Source organism: Staurois parvus, unplaced genomic scaffold (assembly GCF_062004578.1).
Source record: "Staurois parvus isolate SC_StPar_1 unplaced genomic scaffold, SC_StPar_1.0 ptg000334l, whole genome shotgun sequence".
Lineage (NCBI taxonomy): Eukaryota > Metazoa > Chordata > Amphibia > Anura > Ranidae > Staurois > Staurois parvus.
Window position 1 is genome coordinate 99867 of NW_028318130.1, and position 17937 is coordinate 117803.

At 40.3% G+C, this 17937-nt stretch overlaps 1 protein-coding gene across 5 annotated transcripts in view; it reads right to left on the bottom strand.

Annotated features, from left to right (window-relative positions):
• Positions 1-4830: 4830 nt before the first annotated feature.
• Positions 4831-17937, bottom strand: part of NEK1 (NIMA related kinase 1) — a 220246-nt gene continuing 207139 nt past the window's right edge. For all 5 annotated transcript variants that reach the window (XM_089684019.1, XM_089684022.1, XM_089684020.1 and 2 more), the window contains 2 exons: positions 13770-13902; positions 4831-12864 (listed from right to left, as the gene is read on the bottom strand). In XM_089684019.1, the coding sequence (XP_089540145.1) occupies positions 12851-12864; positions 13770-13902 (147 nt within the window). In that variant the 3' untranslated portion in view covers positions 4831-12850. The remainder of the gene's footprint in view (positions 12865-13769; positions 13903-17937) is intronic.

The following is a 17937-nucleotide window of genomic DNA, read 5'->3' on the forward strand; positions in this document are numbered from 1 at the left end:
CTCTGCAGCGAGGACCCTGACAACGACCCTCTGCTCCTCCAACTCCTGCAAAGAAGAGAGTAGGGATGAGGCCTTCTATACACACTTTGGGAGCTCCGTCACTAATAATTTCTGTGGCAATGGCCTCCGAAATTCCAGGCGATACCCCCTTCTCACTATACCTAGGATAAAGGGACTGGAGGACACTGCTTCCCACTGTGGGAAGAAGTCCCCCAATCTTCCTACCACCGGGGGAACACAGTCATTGCGATTTTTGGGTCTGCTTAGGAGGATGGAAAATCGCTCCACCCTTGCCCCTTCCTTTTTGCACCCAGGACCTTTTCTGTACTTCTGGACTGATGGCTTGTACCCACTTTTGGACTTGGAACTTCCTCTTAAGAGGAAAGGCTTTTTTTCCTGTCTGCGGTGCGATCCAGCACCGTCTCAAGACCTGGGCCGAAAAGGAAGTCTCCTGTGAACGGGATGCCACAAATCTTACCTTTGGAGGCAATGTCTCCCTGCCATGTCTTGAGCCACAGGACTCTGTGGGCAGTTAATTATGGCTGCTGGCCTAGCCATCATCCTTACTTACTCTGCTAAGGCATCCGAAATATAGCCCACCCCCTGCAGTAAAGTCTGGAAGGAGGATATTTTGTCCTTCGGGGATCCTGCAACGATATGGGTCGGTAGCTGTGTAAGCCAATACTGCATGTTCAGATCTACCACTGTAGTGGTCATGGTTGGCTTTAAGTTGGATAGTGTGGAGTCCCAGGATTTTTTAAGAAGGGAATCCGCCCTTCTATCCATGGTGTCAGACAAGACCCCCATGTCCTCAAAGGCAAGGTCCATCTTCCTGGATACCTGAGAAAAAGCTGCGTCCAGCTTGGTGATTATTCCACACTGCGGGCAAGTCTACGTCAAACTGGAACCTGTGCTTGAGAGATGTGGCAAAGGGCTTTCTCTCCAGATCCTGCCACTCCCTCTTTATGGTTTCTATCAGTACTCCATGGACGGGATAGACTGAAAAATGCTTTTGTTCCTCCATACCCGGATACATTTGAGCATGCAACGTAAGGGGCTTCTTATCTTCCTTAATGTCCAAGATAGCATAAATGGCTCCTAGTAAGTCATCAACCGCTTCTAGGGACAACTTGTATCTAAAGGGGCCTTTGGACTTGCTCGAGGGGCCCTCCCCCTCAGAGTTTGCCTCTGAATCTGAGTTCAGGGATGGGCCCTCCTCCGCCAACTCGCCTCTTGGACCCCCTGCCTCCCTACTGGTTGTCAGGGCAACCTCGATCTGTTGGGGGGAAGGGGTGCTGTCTGTGTCTGGGACAGAGCTAAATTCTCAACTAGAGACCTAATAGGAATCAAAGGTAGCTGTCAGTTACCTAACCAACTTAACCAGATCCCCCTGAGAAGGAACTTCCTCCCTGATCAGGCCCTCAATACAGGACTCACACAGCACCTTCGTCCAGGAGTCCTTGATGGTCATTTTGCATGAGGGGCACTTCCTTTTAGCTCCATGGTGTGGCTTGGGATTCTTCATGGCCTATACCTGTAATATGCAAACAGAACCGGGGTTCCCATTAACCACAGGGACTGGCTGACCAATCCTATCCTCCCTTCTCCTGGAAGACTACTATCTGAGACCTCCCCTGCTTAAGCCCCTCCGACCACCCAGAGGGCTGAGGACACCCCCTGGAGCTAGGGGCCCAACAGGTAGGAAAACAAAGCTCCTCTGAGCCACCTACCTGAGGCTGGCTGGTGCTGGCATTGCCTGGTCCCAGTGCCTCTGCTCCGAACATGTTCCACGTGGTGGTCCGCCCCGAGGTGCTGCGTCGCCTGCCTCTGCAGGATGCAGCCCTCTACACTGCCCGAACTTCGACCCACGCTTCCAAGAGACAGGGCCAGAAGCTGCGTCCCAGAAGAAATTCCCGCCCTTCCGCCGGAAGTGATGTCCTCCATTGCCAACACGTCATGGGGCAGCGGTGCTTCTCCCTCGGTCCCCCTGGGCACTGGAGTGCAGGCACCCCGGACGTCCCCAGGTGGGGGTCGGGGCGGAGCGAGATGCATGTAAGGGACACCCCCTGTGCCGAGGGGGTCAGTCCCCCCTTATGCAAAGTGTGGGGGCACCCATACATACAACAGCTGGTCTATACTCCTCCCCCCCTTCCCCATCTTCCAGCCACAGAGTGATCCTCTGACCACCCCTGGAAGAGCTTCCAAGTCCGTGCCTCCCCAGCGGAGGAAACACAGTTACTGAGGTTGGAGTGGGGAGACTGTACTTTTATTCTGGGTGGAGGTGTTTCCTCAGGTGGGGAGGAGCCAAGGGCTCTCAAGGTGCTGTCCTGAAAGACAGGGAGGGGAAAAATATACAATCCCTTCATTTATAGATAAGCTGAAAATTAGGAGCACATTGATCAAGCTCTTGCAAGAGCAATATCTGCTTCTGGATCAGCATTTCAATAACTAAAAATGCATATTGGCAGTAAGCTTTTAAATTATTACAAAGGAAAGGGGGGTGGTTATCCGTTCTCATGTATAGCTGAAAAGTTCTTAACACATTCAGTCCTGATTATTCCATTTGTAATAAAAAATAAAATTTTAAAAAGCAAGTTTAGTTTATTTACTAAATAAGCTGTACTTTTATTTCAAGCATAATACTTTTTAGTATATATATTGCATTTCACATTCCATAGGTTTTTTTTCCAAACGCGGTTTGCTAACCCTTTAAGGGGTGCAGAGGAGGGGTGAGAGTCCTGAGAAATGAAACTTCTGGTTGCAGAATCCAAAATTTTTTAGTTATTTGCCCTTTTTGTCACAAAATTCGGGACTGTACAGATGAACAAATCTCAGACACCTAGCAATATTCCTACAAAGTGTTTCCATAAGTTCATTCCTCAACTTGGAACCCCACTAATTTTAATAAGGAAATGTTAATATTTTTTATGAGCTTTGGACTTTTCCACAAATAAGTAAAATTTTAAGTACATGTTCATTGATGTTAAGCAGAACACAGCCTGCCCTTAAAAACAGATATCCAACATACTGATAATAGTTTCCTTTACTTCTGAGCTAATTGTTTATTCCAAATTAATGGAAACAAATATTTCATGTCAACAATATTTTCCATCAGCACCTCATTATTTAATACAAGGACCATAAAACAGCCTGGAGATTTGGGATGTTGGGAAAGTAAATTTTATGACTGGTTGAGTTTAATTATTCTGTGAACCATGCAAACTTAAACCAGCAAACTCTTATAAAAGTAAGTTAAGAGAATGCGGTTTACAATACACATAATCACATATAAAGTAAAAGTTAGGTGATCTTTATCCAGCTAGCAATTATTCTAAAATGCAGGTGGTTAATTACATATACTTCTATTTAAATATTGGGATCATGCTGCAATTAAGTTTTCAAACAGAAAAATTTCCAGAACAAACTTGTGATACAGAAAGAAGAGTTAAAATTTGTTTTCTGTTTCCTAGTGCAAAACAGCATGTGTGTAAAATTAAATATTATGGTACTAGATAATGCACATCACGTACATTTAATTTTTTAGAATATTGTCCAGCCAATAAAAATGGTACCATGTCTTACTGCACATCATAGGTTGAGAAACAAACATTGGCTCTAAGTTCTGTATTTTGTTCATAGCCAATAAAAAAATACTCATTTAGATGATACCAGTAGGGAAATGGGAATTTTCTAACCAAATTCCTGCTGCCAGACACACCTAATCTCATTCTACAAGTGTTGCACACTTTCCCCATTATTCAGTCATGCCGCATTACTGTGAGAACCTGCAAGAATATTTAGTCTCCCTGAAACATATCATACTTACCAGTTGATTCTGGAGGCAGATCCATTGATCTATGTTTTCTGTAACAGGGTGACAATACTGCCTATTCTACAGTGAATTCACTGCAGTGTTGTCACCCTCTACAAAAAGTGATTATAGACAGACTTTAAGTAAATAAACAAATTAAAGCAAATTTCCAGTCATGGCATTTTTACCATTGTTACATTGGTTCATTTTGGGCTAATGTAATGCATATACCATACCTGTGGGAGTCCTCTACAAGCTGGAAATCACCGGAGTAGACACCATTATTACAGTGATCTCTGCTAGCTTTCAGGTCCCATGCTGGGCATTTGCCATACTGTAATATAAATACAGGAGGTTGGCCACTTAACATGGGCACCATTCAAAGAATGATTTGCATTTTCTCAGTGAATACTAAGCATTATCTCCTTGGACAAGCTGGAGAGCCGGTTGTGACATCACACTCTGTGCCAAACTGGACTGCAAAACCAGTGCTGCAGGACTCACCTTTAATCCAGAGATATCCCTCCAGCAATTTCTCTGCCATTAGATGTCATTTGTCTCTTGGGTTCAATAAGGCCAACTCCACCACCTCTGGGCTCAGAAATCTACTACACTGGATTCCTGATTGGAGCAGAGTGTATTGACCCTTGTTTCACCCTGTCCCTATACTCCTGATGAAGCAACGTCATCTATCCGATAAACACATTGAGCCATACTACATTCCACTGCACCCGCAACTGTAAAAGCCATGAACAATATGTATTGAAAGTCTTGTATTTAGCCACGAGTGAGCGTGGAATAATGTTAAAGGGATCACATTTTATATACTATTTATAATAAGTTGTTGAGGGTTTTTTTGTTTTTGTTTTCACTTTTAGTAGTTTTACTTGCTCTTTAGCTTTATTGACCAATCTGACGTCTGCTCCCAGGCACACACACACACACTTTATTTATAATTATTTATAGTTATTTATTAATTAAAATTTTTTCCACTTCAAAAATATTGAACACAAAACAAGTTACAAAATTACAATAGATCTTTATTTTTAATATTAGAAATAATATACACGTCAGCTTTAGTTACAATCTTTATAAACCTTTTCTTTCATGAAATAATTAATCCAAGGTTAAAATACATAACTTTTTTTTCCCCACTTTGGATAGAGTAGGATTAAAATCACTGTCAACTTTCTTTTGTCATCTGTGTCTCAGAAATTTTTCTCTTCACATCCCGTTCTGTAGACTCAACAGGAAATAGGAGGATATCTTTCCAAGTGAGGGAAATCCCCTCTTGTTTACGCACGCTATTCATAAGATATGTGACAGGTGGTAAGAAGGCAATATGTGGCCTCCTCACTGCCTGACTTAACCCGTTAAGGCCTCATGCACACTGGGCTTTTCTTTTTTTTTAATACTTTCCTAGAAGCCTCCTTCTGGCAGAAGCATTATGGCCAAAAAAAAGGCCTGACGCTTGTAAAAGTGTGCAATGCACTTATCCGCATCAAGCATTTGGGGCGTTAATTCATTTAACTGGCCAGAATAAATCATTTATTCTTGCCATTGAAATAAATTAGTGCTTTGTTCTCTATAGCCATTGACTATGCAAGAGAGCACAATAGTGGGTGACGTTTTTAAATTTGTATATACATATATATATATATATATATATATATTTATTTAAACATGACAAAACTGGTGATTCAAATTGTGCGTCAAACTGTATTCACTGTATAAGTGATGTTTTGTCTTCCTTTTTTGATAAAGATAAAAGTGAAAGAAATAAATTAACGCTCAAGCTCTGAATGCACCTACATGCATTTACACACATCAAGCATTTTTTCCGCCGCTCTTTGACGCACTGGCAGTGGGTTTTTCTTTCCTGTCTCTAAGAATTCACGTGTGCATGGACACATAGGTTAACATTCAGGAGGTTTAGAGCCAGGATGAAAAAAAATGCCAGACACCCCTAAGAGCAACTGTAAAAACATCAGGTGTGCATGAGGCCTTAATGACGCACTACCAAGGTTGCAGGATGGCTCCATTGAACTATGTTAGCAGTATCTGGCTTCAGCATGGCCACCAAAAGAGACATGCCATTTAATTTTTGTGGTGGTTGCAAAGCACAGCATGTATACAGCTGTGAGTGGCTGCATGTTTAGTGCTCTGGCAAAAATTGTGGGGGGGGGGGGGTGCAGTAAAATGGTGGCTCAAACACCTGGTTTTACTGCTCCTCGGCCGCATATGTGAACAAGCCCTTAGACAGTTGTCATCGGAACACGTGTCTCCATTGGAAGATTTCCCCTCTAGTCAGTTTCTGGTGGCATCTCAAACTTATGGATTTACCCTTCCCTTTCATATTGGTTACATACAGTTAGGTCCATATATATTTGGACACAGGCACAGTTTTAGTTTTTTTCAGATATTTACCAAAACATATTCAAGCTATAGTTATATAATGGATATGGGCTGCAAGTGCACAATCTCAGGTTTAATTTGAGGGTATGTACATCCAAATAGGAGGAAGGGTTTAGGAATTACAGCTCTTAAGAGTAGCCATCCCCCCTTTTTCAAGGGACCAAAAGTAATTGGACAGTTGAATCAAAAGGTGTTTCATGGCCTGGTGTGGGGTACTCCATTGTTTCTTCATCAATTAACCACTTCCAGACCGGACACTTTTACCCCCTTCCTGACCAGGGCAATTTTCAGCTTTTAGCGCTATCACACTTTGAATGACAATTGCGCGGTCATGCAACACTGTACCCAAATGAATTTTTTACCATTTTTTTGAGATAGATAAAGCTTTATTTTGGTGGTATTTATTCACCGCTGGGATTTGTATTTTTTTTGCAATGTAAATGAAATGTCCAAAAAATTTGAAAAAAAGTGTTTTTTTTTATAAAATTTTGCAAATAAATAATATTTCATCATAAATCTTAGCCAAAATTTATTCTGTTATCTTTTTAGTAAAAAAAAAAAAAATCCAAATTAGTTTATAAGCAAAAATTATAATTTTTAAACATTTTTTTTTACATTTTTATTTTATTTTTTTATATTATTATTTTTTATTTTTATTTATTTTTTTTACATACTGTCACCCTAGCAGTACAGTGTCACCATGGTGACACTGTACTACTTGTGAGGGGTGATGAAGATTTTTTTTTTTTTTTTTTTACACTGATTGCTTTTACACCCATATAGGATGTAAAAGCAATCATTTCTCTTTCTCTCTGTGTGCATTCTTGCAGTCATTGAGAAGAACTGAGTGAGCTGTGATTGGTCACAGCTTGTCACATGGTACAAGGCTTTTGTGAATAGCCTTGTACCATGTGACCTCTGTGATCATTCACAGATTTCACACATAGTAAGCAATGATGTCAGAAGTGACATCGTGCTTACTACTTTACATGTGATCACTGATTGGCCAATCAGTGATCACATGATCGGGACCTCGTACAGAGGTCCTGTCCGACAATCAGTGTTTCACTGTGTCCGGAGGACACAGCGGGCACCGGATCGCGGTGCTGCGCGCTCCCAGGGAGCGCGCACAAGCAGGGTGCGGGGAGGCCGTTTATAGACGGCCACCCGACCCTGCAGTGCCACCGTCCGGCCGTTTATATACAACGGCCGGTCGGGAAGTGGTTAAGCACATAAAAGGTCTGGAGATTGATTCTAAGTATGGTATTTGTATTTGGAATCTATTGCTGTGAACCTACATTATGCGTTCAAAGGAGCTGTCCATGCACATGAAACAGGCCATTGTAAGGATTCAAAAATGAAACAAATCCATCAGAGAGATAGCAGCAACATTATGAGTGGCCAAATCAACAGTTTAGTAATTTCTGAGGAAAGAAGAATGCACTGGAGAGCTCTGTAACATAAAAAGGCATGGACATCCACAGAAGACAACAGTGGTGGATGATTGCAGGATCCTCTCTATGGTAAAGAAAAAAACATTCACAACATCCAGATAAGTGAAGGACACTCTGCAGGAGGTGGGTATATCATTGTCAAAGTCAACAATCAAGAGAAGACTTCATGAGACCAGATACAGAGGGTTCACCACAAGGTGCAAACCATTCATAAGCCTGAAGAATAGAAAAGCCAGATTAGACTTTGCCAAAAAACATCTAAAAAAGCCAGACCAGTTCTGGGAAAGCATTCTTTGGACGGATGAAACTAAGATTAATCTGTACCAGAATAACTGGAAGGAAAGTGTGGAGAAGGCTTGGAACAGCTCATGATCCAAAGAACACAACGTCATCTGTAAAACATGGTGGAGGCAGTGTGATGGCATGGGCATGCGTGGCTTCCAGTAGCACTGGGTGAGTGGTGTTTACTGATGATGTGACAGAAGACAGAAGCAGCCGGATGAATTCTGCAGTGTTTAGAGACATACTGTCAGCCCAGATTCAGCCAAATGCAGCAAAGTTGATTGGACAGCCCTTCACAGTACACATGGTCAATTATCCAAAAACACCGCAAAAGCAACCCAGGAGCTTTTGAAGGAAAAGAAGTGGAATATTCTGCAATGGCCGAGTCAATCACCTAATCTCAACCCAATTGAGCATGCATTTCACTTGCTGAAGGCAAAACTAAAGGCAGAAATACCCATAAGCAAAGAACAACTGAAGACAACTGCAGTTAGAGCCTGGCAAAGCATCAGAAAGGAGGAAACCCAATCTTTGGTAATGTAGATGGGTTCCAGACTTCAGGCAGTAATTGCCAGTAAAGGATTCTCAACAAAATATTACAAATGAACATTTTATTTATGATTATATTCATTTGTCCAATTACTTTTGGTTCTTTGAAAAATGGGGGATGGCTACTCTTAAGAGCTGTAATTCCTAAACCCTTCCTCCAATTTGGATGTACATACCCTCACATTAAACCTGAGAGTGCACTTTCAGCCCATATCCATTATATAACTATAGCTTGAATATGTTTTGGTAAATACCTGAAAAAATATAAAACTGTGCCTATGTAAAACTACATATGGACCTAACTGTAATTGATCAGGGCAGTTATAGATAGTGAATCTCCTTAACAGGGCACAAACAGCAATAACAATCTGACAAAAGATCTAACCAGTCACTACTCTACTATCCAAATCTAAAAACAAAAAAAGGCTTTACTTTTAGTTATATTTCAAGTGATCATTGCACTCAAACTTAATATCTTGGGTAGACATTGATGAGAGTAAATTGCTCATTGACTCCCCCCCCCCCCCGAGGCTCCACTTGCGATATCCCTGCTGCATTCACCATAACACAGGGGAAAACCCAGCAAAGACAGCAAGATCCTTCATAATGATGGTAATGTGGGTGGATCTGGAAACTCAGGTACAGATGTCTCACCAACAATGCCCCAAGTACACATAAGAGGCCAGTAGCTCATGCAACAAACTAGCATCTCTCAATAAACAAAATATGTTTTGAGTAGACTGCCCCTTTAAGTCCCTTCATATGTGTGCCACAGTGCAGACGCAGAGTGCCTCAATATCAACAGCCACAAATTCGTTCATCAGTGAAGTACAAGGTTGTGACAGTGTACATAAAATGCCTGGAAATGCAGAATGCACAAAAGTAGTACAAGCTGTGTTTTGTCTATACCTGAAGATGACAAAAACTGAAAGTAGAAGTTCAGGCTACTAAGCTTAAAGCGGAGCTATACTCATCTCCAATCCTGCAATGTGCTGTCCTGGAGCTCCCTGCCTGGCTTCTGAGTCCCGAACGCCAGCTGCTGTCATTGGCCGGTTGGGGATGACGTCACTCCAGCACATGCTCGGGAGTTTCATTAAATTCGGCATTGCCGAATTTGTACTGTGAGCTGCGCTTGCGTGGCTCACTCTGCGGGGGTGGACAGGCAGGTAGATAGCTTTAATGCAGAAGTGACAAAGCATGTCTATTCTGCAATAAAAATCCTGGCTGTCTGCCCATTTTTAATTTCTTTTCCTAAAGTTTCACTTTAAACCTGCTCCCACCCTCTGTCTAAATGCAATTCTAACTACCCAGTAGAAGAAAGATGCTTACGTTTACCTGTTCTGAAGGCATTCTGGTCCGGTCACGCATTTGGCTCCCTGGGTTGTTCTCAGGGGAGAGGAGGGACAGCAGATAACGGAGGCCCACAGTAAGCCTATGGTTGTTGTCACAGCCCAGGTACTGCAGCAGTTGTCACTCCTCTCTCTCAACTCCCCTGAAGCTGGTAGCTGGGGAGATCACATGAATGGACTAGAGCAGCCTCAGCATAGGTAAGCACAAGCATCTCCCTTCAACAGGGTGGTTAGAAGGGGGTGGGAGCAGGTTTAGCTTAGTCAGTAATAGCCTGGAATTCTACTTTAAGGCTTTTATTAGATGAGTCTAAGCATATGTATCATCCCACCTGGTAGTACAACCGCAACAAAGTGATGTAAAACACACTTCTAAATGTATCTACAGCAACTTCCTTTCTAGAATAAGTGATACAGGTCCCCAACTCTTCTATCATGACAAATGTGATACTCTAAGGTAGGGCAACAAGTCAAGCTGCAAATGTAATGGTGTTAAGTATGTTCACACTAGCTGCAGCAGCTGGTGTGTGGTACAGTCTGGCCAGATCAGCGCAGTGCTGATGCACTGAACCTGGTGCACTGCAGTTTTCACTTTTTTTTTATAACTTTATTGAAATGTCAAATTGTGAGGCAGTGGATTGCACTGCACTATGCTGTACTGAAAAAAGTACTGCATGCAGTACTTTTTTTTCCACTTCTCACTACTGCAACACAGTGATGTGAACCAGGCAGATAGGGAGACAAGGAATTTTATCTGGTCATACTGCAGGATTGAGCTGGAATAGCCGCCTAATGCAGTTCCACAGCATCTGGTGTGAATGTACCCTAAAGGAGTTTGATGTGTCGGTTGTGTTCAGAAAAAAACATCCAAATTTGGTTAATTTCTACAGAATTTACCTGCCTTTACAGTTTTCACAGTTATAGACAGTTGTCTATATGTATATATAAGGAATGTTCATTTAAGACTTAGCATTTAAAGTGGTTGTAAAAGCTGAAGGTTTTTTCACCTTCATGCATTCTATACATGAAGGTAAAAAAACCTTCTGTGTGCAGCAGCTTCCCCAGCCCACTCAATACTTCCCTGAGCCTCATCGCGATCCAGCGATGTAAATGACAGCCTCGGCTGCCATAGGCCTCTGCCTCCTCATTGGCTGAGACAGCAAGTTGGCTCCCGCTGCTGTCAATCACAGCCAGTCAGCCAAAGAGAGAGAGAAAGGGGGCAGGGCCAAGCTGCGGCTCCATATGTGAATGGACACATGGAGCAACAGGTGCCCCCATAGCAAGCTGCTTGCTGTGGGGGCACCCGACAGACAGGAGGAGCCAGGAGAGCCTGCGGGGGACCCGAGAAGAGGAGGATCCAGTCTGCACTGTGAAAAACCACTGCACACAGCAAATAAGTATAGACAAGTTTGTTATTTAAAAAAAAATTAATATTTAGAATCGCTTTAACCCGTATAGGTCCTCTATAGCAGTAAACATTATTAGAGCATTTCCACATTGCACACCACAAATGGTTCAACAACCAGTTTGTCAAAAATGAAAGAAAATATATAATAAATAGCATGTTTAGAGGTTCATCATGAAGCAGTCTTGTGGGGAAGTCCTGGAGGTGTCGCTGTTGATATCATAGAAAAGAAAGAATATCTATGTGAACAAAGTTCAGTGGAGGCAACAGAGCAACTGCAATGCAGCACACATATGTCTAAATCTAAGTATTTTCCCCAATGACACTGAAATACAATCACATATTTCTTTAGAATTTTTAGCTTGATTAAACAAAATTAAGGCATTGCATAGAACACATAGGAAAACATAACTTATGTGTACATGAAGAGCAATGGGAGTATACGCTACAAAAAAAAAATATTTTTTTTATACAATGTAGCAAAAATAATAGACTAATTGTGAACAATGCAAAAAAAAAAAATAAATCACAATTTGCCTTCTTTCTAAAGTTAATACTAAGAAGTAGTCTCCAATATCCAAATGAAAATTTATTGTTTAAATATTAATCACTTTAACTAATGTTAATATCAAAATAAGTAAGAAAGAAGTTTACAAACCTAAGAAAGACTGATAAATTAAGAAACCTGATGTAAGAATCATTAGTAAAACTGGGGAAAGAAACATATAGACAACTTATAGATCAAAGCCATTTACTCCTGACTAGAGGAATCCTACACATTTTTAACACAACAACCCAGAACATTTCAACAAATGGCAAAACTGAAAAAAATGTAACAACATTTCTAAAGAAACTACCTTATTTAAATTATTTTTGCTGAAGGTGTGATTTTTTTGTTTTTATCTCTCCCAATGAAACAATTTAAGATGCACTCATTCATGAAAAAATATTATTTGGAGAAGTTATCCCTTTACTCACCTGTCCTTGACCCATCAAGATATCGCCCACCAAGCCTCTTGTCGAGTCAGCCTTGCACATGTACAGTACATTAGCCACTGAATCCTATGTACTTCGCAGGAGCACAGAGTACAAACCCTTCATAGGGCTGAATGGAGAATAAATATCACATGTGCAGCCAGGTTCAAGAGTCTGGCAAGCAGTAAGTGACTTTATTAGTAATATCCCACAGGATCAAAGAGAAGTTTAGTATAAGGCTAGTGGAGAAGGGGATCCTTCACTAAATGTGTAACTGTACCAAACATGCAGTTACACTTTAAACCACTGACATTGTATACCACTGCCTGCAAACTTCAGTCAAATGGCTAATTTTTCAGATATATGACGTAATAAATACCTAATAGGTTTTGATGATGAGTGTGATAGTGAAGCCTTCCTAGAAATGAATAGGTATGAATATTATACCATCAGCGAAAACAAAATTCTGAAATGACATGCAGATAGAAAATTACAATCTTTCTTTAAAGGATCAGAAGATCACAATTTTTGAAGAAGAATGGCTAAATGTAATAGAAAGAGTTTCATCTTGTTCAAGCAGCAAATTGCATAATGTGAAAATCCTGAGTTGAAGTTATTCATCGTTGTCTATAAAAAATTGGAAAAAAAGAAAAAAAAAAAAAAAAAAAGGACATGTTAGCATATTTGTCAGACAAATGTCATAGTGATGAAAATGATTTCTGTTCTTTCAGGCTGTATATTGTTCATTGTTGGTTTAAATTCAAATTCTGTACTTTCCCATGCCGCAGATGGCAGACAGGTAAAAGTAAAGTATGTAATTTATTTTCTTTAAGAATACATTTTTTAACCACTTATATTTATTTAGTTTTTTATTACAGGTACTTCTATAGCGCTGTCATTTTATGCAGCACTTTACATGTATATTGTACATTCATATTAGTCCCTCCCTCAAAGAGCTTTCAATCTAAGGTCCCCAACTCACATTCATACATGCACATACTAATTTTTACAGGCGACCTGCATCTAATAGCTGGACCTTGTATTTAATGGAAAGGTCTGCTTTAAGATAAAGTCTGTATTTATTATATTTACATCTGAATAGTGCTCATGACATTTCTCATTTTTCATGTACAGATTTGGTATACGCAAACTTGTCTATAACTACCAGGTTTGGAAGATCCCATTTTATATAGATTTCAAATACATTAATTATATGGGTATTCACAACAAAATTCAGGTAGGTGAATTACTATTCTTGGAGCTAGTATTTTTTTTTATTCCATTTAACCCAAGCTTGGGTATCAGTGTTTTTATAAAATTATCAATCTTTTGCTGTGCTTTTTCCAGCCACATATCACATAGTTCAAGTAGCATTCACAGAAACAGCTACAAAGCATGGGTGTCTAACACGAACCCTTTTGTAGGAAATTGTATTCCACACAGCCTAACTATGTGGTACACAAAGTTCTAATACTCATTAATAGGAATGTTTGCTTATTAAAAAGAAAAAAAAAAAAAAAAAAGGCACTAACCTTCTTGATAGGCGCCGTCAGCCATAACTAAACGAAGGATTTTGGGATATAAGTACTGGTGTTCACTGCCCAGAATACTCTCCACAATTGTTGAACATGTATCAATATTTTCATCTTCATCCTCGTGAATGGCCTAAAAATGACAGTTGGAAAAATGCTTGAATATTGTCAAATGGTATAGTTTTATGTTTTTCATATGAGCTCGTTGTTTTGGGCCTATTTGTATTGTACACCATAACAAATTTGCTCAATAAAAACCATCTGAATAAAAAAAAAAAAAAAAAAAAGAATGTCAAATGTATTTCACATATTTCATTCAAAATATAAATTTAATACATACAGTAGATGGTATGTCTAGCACATGCTTGGCTGAGGGCCACACCATGGATTCAGTTTCATTCACATAAGTGTGCCATACCAATTGACAGAATTTTATCACAGCCATAAACAGACAGGCGCTTGCTCAATAGAATACAACATATAAATATGTGTCATAACATAAGAGATGAAATACACATACAGTCATGGCCGAAATTGTTGGCACCCTTGATATTTCTCCAGGAAATCATGTATTTCTCACGAAACGTATTGCATTAACACATGTTTTGCTATACACATGTTTATTCCCTTTGTGTGTATTGGGACAAAACAAAAAAAGGGAGGAAAGAAAGCAAATTCGACATAATGTCACACAAACCTCCAAAAATGGGCTGGACAAAAGTATTGGCACCCTTTCACAACTGCGGATAAATAAGAATGTTACAAGCATGTGATGCTCCTGTAAACTCACCTGGGGCAAGTAACAGGTGTGGGCAATATAGAAATCACACCTGAAAGCAGATAAAAAGGAGAGACGTTCACTTAACCTTTGCATTGTGTGTCTGTCTGTGCCACACTAAGCATGGACAACAGAAAGAGGAGACGAGAACTGTCTGAGGACCTGAGAACCAAAATTGTGGCAAAATATCAACAATCTCAAGGTTACAAGTCCATCTCCAGAGAACTAGATTTGCCTTTGTCCACAGTGCGCAACATTATCAAGAAGTTTGCAACCCATGGCACTGTAGCTAATCTCCCTGGTCGTGGACGGATGAGGAAAATTGATGAAAGATTGCAACGCAGAATAGTCCGGATGGTGGATAAGCAGCCCCAAACATGTTCCAAAGACATTCAAGCTGTCCTGCAGGCTCAGGGAGCATCAGTGTCAGCGCGAACTATCCGTCGACATTTAAATGAAATGAAACGCTATGGCAGGAGACCCAGGAGGACCCCACTGCTGACACAGAGACATAAAAAAGCAAGACTACAGTTTGCCAAAATGTACTTGAGTAAGCCAAAAGCCTTCTGGGAAAACGTCTTGTGGACAGATGAGACCAAGATAGAGCTTTTCGGTAAAGCACATCATTCTACTGTTTACCGAAAACGGAATGAGGCCTACAAAGAACAAAACACAGTACCTACGGTAAAATATGGTGGAGGTTCAATGATGTTTTGGGGTTGTTTTGCTGCCTCTGGCACTGGGTGCCTTGACTGTGTGCAAGGCATCATGAAATCTGAGGATTACCAAAGGATTTTGGGTCGCACTGTAGGGCCCAGTGTCAGAAAGCTGGGTTTGCGTCCAAGATCCTGGGTCTTCCAGCAGGACAATGACCCCAAACATACGTCAAAAAGCACTCAGAAATGGATGGCAAAGAAGCGCTGGAGAGTTCTGAAGTGGCCAGCAATGAGCCCAGATCTAAATCCCATTGAACACCTGTGGAGAGATCTTAAAATTGCTGCTGGGAAAAGGTGTCCTTCCAATAAGAGAGACCTGGAGCTGTTTGCAAAGGAAGAGTGGTCCAAAATTCCGGGTGAGAGGTGTCAGAAGCTTATTGATGGTTATAGGAAGCGACTGATTTCAGTTATGTTTTCCAAAGGGTGTGCAACCAAATATTAAGTTAAGGGTGCCAATACTTTTGTCCAGCCCATTTTTGGGGTTTTGTGTGACATTATGTCATATTTGCTTTTCTGCCTCTGTTTTATATTTGTTCCAATACATACAAAGGGAATAAACATGTGTATAGCAAAACATGTGTTAATGCAATACCTTTTTTGTGTGAAATACTTGATTTTCAGGAAAAATATCAAGGGTGCCAACAATTTCGGCCATGACTGTATATAAAAAGTGCTCTCCCAACACCATGTGTAATAGTATATCTAATACAGAGTATGGTAAAGTCCAAAACTTGTAAAATGGAGGAGAGTCCCATAGGAGGGTGTCAATACGTTTTTCCTCCACCACTTGTGAGTAAATTAATTTCCCACTCACCAGAAGGTGTTGACCTCCACTCTGAGTGGTCAAATAACACTAGGGTAATCAAATGACATATGGGTTCCTTACTGCAGCTTCTCATATGATGGGATCACATCCGGGTCCCACATGATGTCACGTCCGGCCCGCTAACAAGAGGCTTGGAATGCACGCCAGCTTTACATATGGCTGTTCCCATATTGGCTGCACAGACTGGTGCTGGGGTACAGGCACCATAATATGTGAGTTCATTTTTTACTATATTTATAAACTATGGTTACATATTACATTTAGAGCTTTTTCTGAGCTTCTTTGAGAGCTACTACTACAAGAAGAGGAACTTGGAGACCCATCATATGAGAGCCTGCAGTGGGGAAACGATATGTCATTTGATTAACCTAGCATTATTTGACCACCCAGATTGGAGGTCAACACCTTCTGGTGAGTGGGAAATTCATTTATTACTTACAAGTGGTGGAGAAAAATTTATTGGATCTATGTGACATCCTCCTATGGGACTCTCATCCATTTACAGGTTTTGGACTTCACCATACTCTGTATTAGATATACTATTACACGTGGTGTTGGGAGAACACTTTTTATATTAGTGTATTTCATCTATTAAGTTATATGACACATATTTATATGATGTATTCTATTGAGCAAGCCCCTGTCTATTTATGGTCTTGATAGTTAGAGTGTTTATTCACTTATTAGGGGCAGATGCCTTTTTTTCTCAGGATTTAAAGCTTTATTTTTAGTTTATATTCTTGCTAGGTCATACAGTACAGGCGCTACAATATTGCCTTTTTTGATTTACGACAGAATTTTATGCCTGAACATCCTGTGGATTTGCCAAAACCAATATTAGTCCTAATATTTAGCCTAGATACTCTTATAAAATAAGGTTAATTTCTTCTACTTCCTCCCTGCTGTTAAAAACAAAGGTTTCCACATAAATTATGGAAAAAATGGAGAAATTACTTTCCTGTCAGAAGTTAACTACTAGGAAGAGGTCATCAACAGTTCTATTAAAAACAAAATTTACAAAATAGCTTTTAATCTGCAGAGGGCCAACAGTAGGAGGAGTAGGAAGTGATGTGCAGGAAATGGGTAGAGCTTCATGTCTTAAAGCTCAAGGACAATGAAGGCTTCTAACCAGGATGTGCAGATCTGAAAGCAGTCTGATAAGTGACAGCCTACTGATCCATTGATGGGTATATGTGCTAATTGTATAGAGGTGTGTAGCGGGGTAGGTCAAGTGTATTGTGGTGAATTGTAGAGTGTCCTGTCCACACATTGTGCTGTAGATAACATACTCAAGACATCCCCATTCTCTACTCTGTAAAATAAAATGTTAAATGCTCCACACTTCTGCACTCTAAATGCTGAGCCCTATACTCAATAATACAGCAAATGATCATCAATAATCTAGATAATCATCATGTTAAATGAGATAGATGTTATTTATACCACCAAAACCTCCAAAAATCAATTCTGCCACTGTTTTGATAGCAGAAATAATTCTGTCTAATAGGCTTGTAATAGTGGACATGTGCTATAAGCCATTCTATAATGTCTACTAGGTCTGTAAAGTGAACAGGTTATACTGTATAAGCTGTACTATACTGTCTATTAGGCCTACAATATATCAACCGACTTAAATGAACAAACTTAAAGTCCCAAAAATAAATAAAATATCCAAAATTTCACATAAAAAACTCAAAAAAAGTCCCACGTGATATCCAAATCTTGATGGACAAGTGCTCACTATTCCAAAATGGAGATGAAGATAAAACTCAGACGTTCTTCATATACCTCAAAAAAAACAAAATCTAGACATAGTGTATTATCTTAGGTATCACAAGTATAGTGCCA